Source organism: Lipotes vexillifer, unplaced genomic scaffold (genome assembly GCF_000442215.2).
Source record: "Lipotes vexillifer unplaced genomic scaffold, Lipotes_vexillifer_v1.1 scaffold1066, whole genome shotgun sequence".
NCBI lineage: Eukaryota > Metazoa > Chordata > Mammalia > Artiodactyla > Lipotidae > Lipotes > Lipotes vexillifer.
In genome coordinates this window covers 371,551-380,210 of record NW_006771394.1, presented here as the reverse complement: position 1 = coordinate 380,210, position 8,660 = coordinate 371,551, and the positions used below count along the sequence as shown (strand labels likewise).

Genomic DNA, 8,660 nt, shown 5'->3' with positions numbered 1-8,660 from the left:
AACACTAAACCCAAGTCACCTCCCTTTCTTGAAATGTGCCGCTTGTGAAGGGAGAGACTAGAGATTTGAAAATGCTAGGCTTTCTTAGAGAAAAGGATATTCTATCTCCCAGTGAATCACCAAGAAAAGGCAAAGCTTTAATTTGTGACCTCGAGTCACAACAGTATCCAAACAAAAGAATGAATCTTGGCAAAGCTATTTTTGCTTCCCAAATAAAATCGTCGTTAATAAACCTCCGGTTACTCATTTTTCCTAGTCTTGACTTCCTGGTTAACTCAGAGGTGTTAATTAGGGTCTAGTGCAGTGGGAGTCCGTGACAAAATATATTTATAAAATAAGAAGTGCACTTTAAAACTTCCTCTTCAAATGTTTGAACTTTGCTTACAGCACCCGCACCAATGATCCCAAAGCATTGATAAAAACAATAAAGAAGGAGAAGGAAAACCACTTATTGGTACTAAAGCCTTTACTGTAATAAACCAAATATATTTACAATTTATACAAATGTTTAACCTTCAACAAAAATACAAAAAAAACATTTCACAAGATGCAAAACGAGGAAACAAGTTCATTGGAGACACCACTGCTCTACCAAGGACAGACAGGAGGGGAACGGCAAGGAACAGAAAGGTAATCTCGGCAGATCTCACAGAAAGAAAAGGATGGACTCTGCCCGGGTCAGCGGGCTCCATTCCTCAAGCCCACAACCCTCACCCCTCTGTCCACTCTGCCTTGGTGCTCCATTTGGTCTAGGTGGGTAGGTGACCTTCTGTTGATGTGCTCACTGTCTCCTCTTTGTAGACGCAAAGTAGTTTTGTGTCAAGGTTTGGAAACAGGTTTTTGTGTTTTTAAAGTTACAACTTTTCTATTTCTACAAATTCAAAACATTTTGGCCCAATTCAACTATAAACGTTAAACCACGTAATGTTTTCAGTAGATGACTTCATAGACTGTAGCCTTCTTGTCCCCTGAGCCAGTGACTATGTACTTATCATCCACAGAGATGTCACAGCTGAGCACGGATGAGGACTCTTTGGACTGGAAGAGAAAACAATGGACATGTGTTTAATGTGGAACAGAGATGCTCAGGGCCCTGCTCCCAACAAGGCACCTTCACTTCTAGCGTCATCAGCGATGCTGTGGTCCAACTGTCTGTCATTCTGTGTAAGGAGCACGGACTTACCTGGAATATGCTAGCTCCATAGGGTGTCCGCCAAGCATTGAGGAGGTTATCTTTTCCAGTACTCACAAACCATTTACCTAGAATTAGCAAAGGAACATGTGGTTGTGGCTTAACTAGATTAGAATTCCTGCTATACTATTAGCTACTTGGGCTTAATCAAACTCAGAGCATTTTTAATCATGAACTATCATGTCCAAGGGGTTGGGCCATGACATGAGTAGACACAGCAGGTTTTAAATCTGGGCTCCACTGTGAACCATCTGTGATCTTGGGTTTAATCAAAGCGGTGGCAGGAACCATGTCAGTCCCGTTAGCCACCGGATACATGACAGGTAGCTTCACACTGAGCATGCAGTGGGTCCTCGAATAGTCAGTCAATGAAGTTGTCTTCTGTTAGTTTCTTTATGATAAAATGGGACTAGGAAGGATTAAATGACGAATCTAAGTAAAATGGCAGACAGCACATATGGCACATAGGATGGTCAATATGTGATAGCTATTCATCCATCCATCCGTCCATCCATCTCGTGAATAAATATTTGACCCCCCATGAACTTCTTCCCTCATTATCGTCACTGCAGGGTGTAACGGTCTGGGTGCAGCTAAGTGTTCCCTTCTCTGCCCATGGGCTGCTCATCCCAGTAAGTCCATAGCAACCTCCTCTGCTCCTGCCTCATTTTTCTATAAACTCCCACCAACCCCTCTCAGAGTGGCAACTAACTGCCTCCACCCACACGCCTGACACTCCCCGGTGAAAACAAACATGTGTCAAAACCTTGTATTAGGCAATTTTATCACCTGCTGACTTTTCCCAACTCAGGGAAACAGACGAAAACAGACATCCCTATGCTGAGGGGCATTTTAAGAGAATAGAATGACTGCATCCAGCTGCTCAGAGAACAACATTTTTTCCAGGTATCATCTCCACTATACTTTTTAGAAGTATTTTCCATTTAGGCCATCAGCATTTCCCGGTTTCCTTTCAGTTGAACTCACCACAATAAGCAAATTTCAGGGATAGCACACAGCTCTCATGGAGATGCAGCTGGTACTTGTCGGGTTTGTTCACGTGGAGAACTTCCACGTTGCTGCTCTCCATGCCCACGGCCAGCCACTCCCCAGTTGGGCAATAACCAAGGGAGAATATCTACAAGAAGCAGAAGAGGCTCACTGAGTATTCTGCCCAATAGACTTAGGAAGTGAACAGACAACAAGAAAAGGGGAAAAACTAGCAAGAACAGGAGGAGGTAATAAGCAAAGGCAAAGTCTACAGGACAACCATGCCAACCCAGATAAGTCAAGTGTTAAAGGCCTTTATGAAACAACTGGAAAAAAATAAAAACAACTGCAACACTTATGTCATGGGTGAGAAAATCAAGAAATTATTCTTAATAATAACGGTATTCTGTGTGTTGTTTGAAAGGGTTCCTTATCTTTTACAGATACTAACTGAAATACTTATGGATGAAATGATATAACGTCTGGGATTTACTTTAAAATACTCCAGTGTTTGGGGGCAGGGATGACAGATGAGACAAGACTGGTCACGTGTTAGTAACTGTTGAAGCTGTGTGATGGGCATATGTGGTTTACCATATAATTCTCTGTACTTTCATATATGCTTGAACATTCTCTGTTCTCATATATTGAATATATTTGAAATTTTCCATAAGAAGTTTTAAAAAAGGGCAGACCAAAAATAGGATCCTACCCATAATGGGAACGGGGCTGGAAGGGAACAGGGAAGACTATAAGAAACTCAACAAAATTTTGACAGGGACATGAAATTTAGTTGCATGTATAGTTGTTTTCCATTTCTGTCCTATTTTTCTGACTGGAATTATCAAAGAAAAAAAAGTAAGTAAATAAGTCACGATAAAAAGAACAATTCCACCATCAACAGAAAACACTTAAAATGGCATGCACTATCTTTCCCCAAACAGGCCTAGATTCAGACACTTGACATCTAAATAAGCTCCACAATCCACAAAGTTGCCATTTTTATATCATTTCAAAACTCCATAAATCGAGTCAGCCATGAGTCCAGTGTCTAAGGGATGAGTAATAAAATGGGCATCCACTGAGATACCGCTGTATTTTATAAGCTCCCTGATTTAAGCAAAATGAATCAACTTGCAGAGCTGTTATGATTTTTCTCTACTCCTTGTGATATCCCTGTATATTTCTCAAGGTCTATTTATATGTGAATAAAATCATTTCTCACCCCCAATTAGATGGTGAGAAGATGGACAACAGATCAGACCCTGTATGTTCTTCATGGCACAAATTCCCGAAACGAACTCATATACAAGTAAAACTAACACGTCTTAACCTACAGCATTTAAAAAAACAGTCTGAGTGTTTCAGGGTAATTTGTGTGTGTGTGTGTGTGTGTGTGTGTGTGTGTGTTTGTATCTCAAATTAAAGCCAGGTCTGTTTGTCTAGCTACTACTCTTGGGGGTAGGAGGGAAGGGGGGGCGGGGTATGGGGAGGGCGTGCACCACACACAGAGCACCGCGTGGGTTCCGGGGAGGGACAAGCCTGCACCTGGGAGGTGAAGTCGTGCTGCTGCAGCTGCCGCCCTTCGCGCAGGTCCCAGGACCGGACCGTGTTGTCCAAGCCGCCCGTCCAGAGCTTGGTGCCATCGTTAGAAATGTCAATACAGCTGGCCCCGTCTGTGTGGCCCTGGAATTGCCTGATAAAACAAACCAGATTGAATAATGATTTCCTGCCAGAGCTCAAGGTAAACACTGTTGTGTTGTTAGTTTTGGACTCGCTGTGCGTGTGTCATCTCCTCGGTGTCTGCTGATGTGCAAGATCAAACCAACCTTCCCCCCGAGGAGGAGAGGAAACGGCACCTGCAGACTTTCTTTTCCTTTTTTCATGATCCAAGTGCTGAAGAAATGGAATGCCGTTTTAGGTCATCACACAGGAGAAGTTAAATACGCTCCTATAGCTATTCTTACAAAGCTGTCTGGAAGGTAAAATTCCTCCCAGGTCTGGAAAAGTGTTTAAGTGTGAAAGTGGGGAAAAAAAGACAAACACAAAATCCCAAGTGTATTCCTTAAAGAAAGAAGCAGGCTTGGCCTATAACTGTGCAGGCCTGAATCACCAGATCACCAGCCCAGAGCCGAGGAGCACTCCCATTTTCATGAGTGAGTAACACCACAATGCCCTTCGTGCCAACAAAGCATGAGCTCATGTATTTACTCAACCTCGCTTTTTCTATTCGAAAGAGCCCCACGTTAGGAAATCTGGACTCCTGGAGACAAAGGGGCATGCCGGCCTCCTGACTCAGAGGTGTGGGGCAGAGACAGAGCTGATTGCTGACTGACCCCTGGGCACGGTCCTGCCCTCAAATCTGAGCACAAGGCTGTTGTTCTCTTAAAGGGGAACCTCGTGCCTCAGTCAAAAACGACCACCAAAGAACAGACTTGTGGTTGCCAAGGGTGGGGGGCTGGGAGGGATGGACTGGGAGTTTGGGGTTAGCAGATGCAAAATATTACATTTAGAATGGGTAAACAACAAGGTCCTACTGTCTAGCACAGGGAACTCTATCCAAACTCCTGGGATAAACCATAATGGAAAAGAATATAAAAAAAAAGAATGTATCACTTTGCTGTACAGCAGAACCTAGCACAACACTGTAAATCAACGATACTTCAAAAAACAAACAAACAAACAAAAAAACAAAGAACCACTACCAAGGACAACCAGCCAACAGGGATTTGCTGAGTGCGATGCTCTGCCAGGCCCCAGGCAGGGCTTGCCGAGGGGAGGTTGACGTAAGCCACCACAGGGCTGGTGGCATGGGGGTCGTGGACCTGGTTTTGCAGGCCAAGAGGGAGCTGGCAGAGGAGTGATTGGAACAGGTGAGAAGTGTTCCGAGGTCTGATCAGGATGGCGAACCAGGCAGAATCCATGAGAGAACTGCTTGGAAATTTCAAAACCCGGAGAAAAGTTTCCACCACCTCTCCTTCCTATTACCTTAGTATTCCCGCAGAGCTCCCAACTTTAAAGCTGAGCTTGGAACTTAAAGCGCATGGAGGAAAAGACAAGAGCACCACTGTTGCCCTGAATTCTGAGACAAGATGTGAACCATCACTCCAAAAATCTCTTCCCTGAAAACTACTCAGAGCTTCCATCCTGGTCCTCTCCCCCATGCACCCCAACTCTCTGCCTCAAACGTCCCAGCCTGCATCCAAGGCTTTCCCACTGGTCTGGAGCAGTCCTGCCCTACATTTCCAAAGTGCTGCTTTTCTGTCCTCAAACAGCTCGTGAAACCCAGGGACCTCCTCTTCATTTCATCCTCTGAATTCTTTTTTACCTCTGAAACTCATGAAATACTTTGACTTCTTGAAAACAACTGTGTTTCTCTGCTGACCTAAGCTCTTGGTGGGTGTCCCTCCATCCCTCCGTCCACTTATCTCAGCGCTACCCTCAGGTCAGGCTCCTAGAACGCAGATCCTAGGGCTGTTCAGAACGTGCTGGGTCACAGCAGATACAAAGATATTCAGGAGACTCCGTACTGCCCTGTCACACAGAGTGGCCGCTAGCCACGTGTGGCCTGTCCAAACTGAGAGAGAGAGAGATGTGTGAAGCAGGCCAACATATCCAACAGGTACTTACTCCCTGCGGGCCGGCACAGAGCAGGGGTCCAGAACATACAAGAGGGCAGAGTGCCTGGGCCCCATTGCAGCTCCTCCACAATAACATTCAGGATAACAGCAGTGCAGAAGCGACAAGGACTAAAGAGATGAATATTTGAAAAGCACTTCGAATGAGTATTTTGGGAGAGCTATTTATTAAGTTTAAAAAAGAAAAAAGCAGAAAGAAAAGAAAAAACAGCCGACACTTGCTAGGCTGAAAGTTTGAAGGGGCTGTTGGCTTGGCTCCGTTTGTTCACATTGCTCATTCTGAGCTGCCCGGAGAGTGACAAGAAAAATAACTGCCACACTGTCACCCACACACAGGGACAGAGCCTGGTTCGGTGACACTTAGTGGATTTCTACAGAAACGGCTGAAGAAAGAGTGAGCTGCTACAACCAATTCCACAGCCCGTCCCTTCCCTCCAGTTCTGGGCCCGGAAGCACGGGAGGAGCCCTGCTAAGTAACCTACAAGTCTAAAAAGGCACCATGAACAGTGTTCCTGAGCGAAGACGAACTGTGACACGAAAGGGCGTAACACAGGCCCGTTCTGCTGTAGATGTTTAACTAGTTCCTCCTTTTCTAAAGACTTTTCTCTAACATCCCTGATGTGAGCACCGACTCAGCCAGAGGGAGTGAGCTGGCCAGAGCCAAGGAGGGACACAAAGGTGGCACATTCCAAGCAGCTGGGCTCGTTCCTGGGTGAAATGATCCCTGGACAGAGCTTATTTAGTTATTGAGAAACACAGCTACTTTAAAACCATTTTGTGGGTGAAATTCGTAGAATCTCCTCTTCTAATGTCCTTTTGTTGATTTTCTGTCATCCTTCATCAGCTGGCTCCTGTGCGCACATACGAGGTTCTAGGCAAAGCCAAAAACATCTAGTATTGAGAACCTTTTGTACCTCCATCTAATCCATGGTATGCTGCCCCTTGGCAAAAGCCAGGAATGTTTTTTCAACAAATCTGGCATGTGTATGTGGCTGAAGAATGGGAACATTAGGGAGGTAAATATAAAGCCTGGGTGACACCCAAGCATGGCCACAAGACCGTAAGCCCTCTGAGGGCGGTGATACGGTACTGACACCCAGATCCAAGCCTGGCACGTGTGGGCTGAGCCTGGGGGCAGGCAGAGAAGCAGGGGTAATAGAGGGCCTTTTGACCCAGGTACTCAAGCAGGGAAGCCCCACTCAGGAAACCACCCCTGCTCACCTCACCAGCGTCTGGTTGTGCAGGTCCCACACGGCGATGTTGCCGTCGCTGCAGCACGAGAAGCAGACCTTGGAGTCGGGGCTGATGGCCAAGGCATAGCAGGCGGGGGCTGAGGACGTCAGCTCTGCCTTGATGCGTGGGGTGGGAGCCGCCAGGTCCCAAATGGACAGGGTACTGGCTTCCCCTCCCACTATGAGAGTGCAGCCATCAGGGAGCAATTTGCAGGAACGGATGTAGTTATCCCTGTTCTGTGAAATAAACATAATTCAATTGTTATAATGCATGACCAAGCAGTAACAATGCCATGTTCTCTAACTGCTGTCTCGGTTGTTGACTTAAAAAGTGGTATTTCATGGACACTACCAAAGCAAGCGTTCTGTAGTAAAGATCAGGATCTGATGGCCACTGGCTCCTTTGAAGTCGTAAACAAAGCAAACTCACAGGATTGCTCGGCATGTGTGAAGGCTTAGATATAACTGCCACCGAAGCCCAATTTCTTGCTGAGTAGACGGAACTGAGATGATCAGTGGATGTAAGGTAAGGGTACATGCACTTCTTTACAAAGAAACCACTTTTCACAGCTAATAGTTTAAAAATCTTTGACCTCATCAGCCTCCGTTATTTACTATTTGGAAACTGCAGACATACTACCTATGCTTTGGTTTTCATTACTCTTAAGTTTCCGCCTAAGGCTTGTACTGTGTCTTTATTAGCCAAATGGATCCTTGCCTGAGACTTGAACACAGCTGCTTTCTCAAGTTGTAACATGGCTGCTGTGATATTTAAGCCTCTCAATCCAAAGGCCAAAAAAATGAATAAAAGAAGGCATCTCTCCATCAAAACCAACACATTAGAAAAGGGAGGTGGGACCTAAAATGACCCCCACCCTCTCCAACAAAGAAATAACTGCTATCCTTTGACCCAAACAGATACAGTCAGAGTCTTTAGTATGCTTTAACCATGGCCTATTGTTCAAAGATTAGAGAAACTTTAAGCAATGTAATTTCAAAAAAGGTGATGAGTGTTACAAAACTCTCCTACCACTGGGCTGCCAAAAAGCTTGTTTGGGTTTTTCCGTAAGATGTTTAAGTATGTTTCCCTATGTTTAACTTTCATTAATGGATATATTTTTAAGTTATTTGATTGCAAAAAAAAAAAAAAAAAAACCCAAGAACTAGCCCAAAGAGGCTTTTCGTCTCAAAAACACAGTCAGTCTTCGTTTGGGAAACACCCTCTCAGGAATCCTTGCCATTTGCCAGGCGGGCAGCAGGTAAAGTGTACCATATGCCGAAGCAAAGTGCAGGCAGACACCCTACAGGGGCAGGGCGGCCTATAGTCCACTTAAGGCCAATGGTACGTGGTGTGTAAATCCTGTGGCTACTGTGTAGAGAACATGTCCTGATGTATTCTATGATCCTGAAAAATGCAACACGATATTGACTGGGGGGAGGCGGGGAAGCATTCCCACCACCCCTGTTCTGCTGAAGGCCGCCCTGATTTCTTGCTGTGCGATCTAGTAACCCGTTCGTAAAGTTAAGGTCATAAAACTCAGCCAGGTCTCCCTGAAAACACAGACCCTGTTCATTATGGTTTTATGCCACGTTATCAAATGTTTACTC

General features: G+C 45.2%; 1 protein-coding gene across 10 annotated transcripts in view; it reads right to left on the bottom strand.

Moving 5' to 3' along the window:
• Positions 1 to 448: 448 nt before the first annotated feature.
• Positions 449 to 8,660, bottom strand: part of TLE1 (TLE family member 1, transcriptional corepressor) — an 88,359-nt gene continuing 80,147 nt past the window's right edge. For 8 of the 10 annotated variants that reach the window (XM_007446720.1, XM_007446719.1, XM_007446724.1 and 5 more), the window contains 5 exons: positions 7,042 to 7,289; positions 3,731 to 3,878; positions 2,180 to 2,330; positions 1,184 to 1,260; positions 931 to 1,038 (listed from right to left, as the gene is read on the bottom strand). In XM_007446720.1, the coding sequence (XP_007446782.1) occupies positions 931 to 1,038; positions 1,184 to 1,260; positions 2,180 to 2,330; positions 3,731 to 3,878; positions 7,042 to 7,289 (732 nt within the window). Of the gene's footprint in view, positions 1,039 to 1,183; positions 1,261 to 2,179; positions 2,331 to 3,730; positions 3,879 to 7,041; positions 7,290 to 8,660 lie in introns of all 10 variants that reach the window. The other 2 variants (XM_007446718.1, XM_007446722.1) reach the window with 2 other exon arrangements.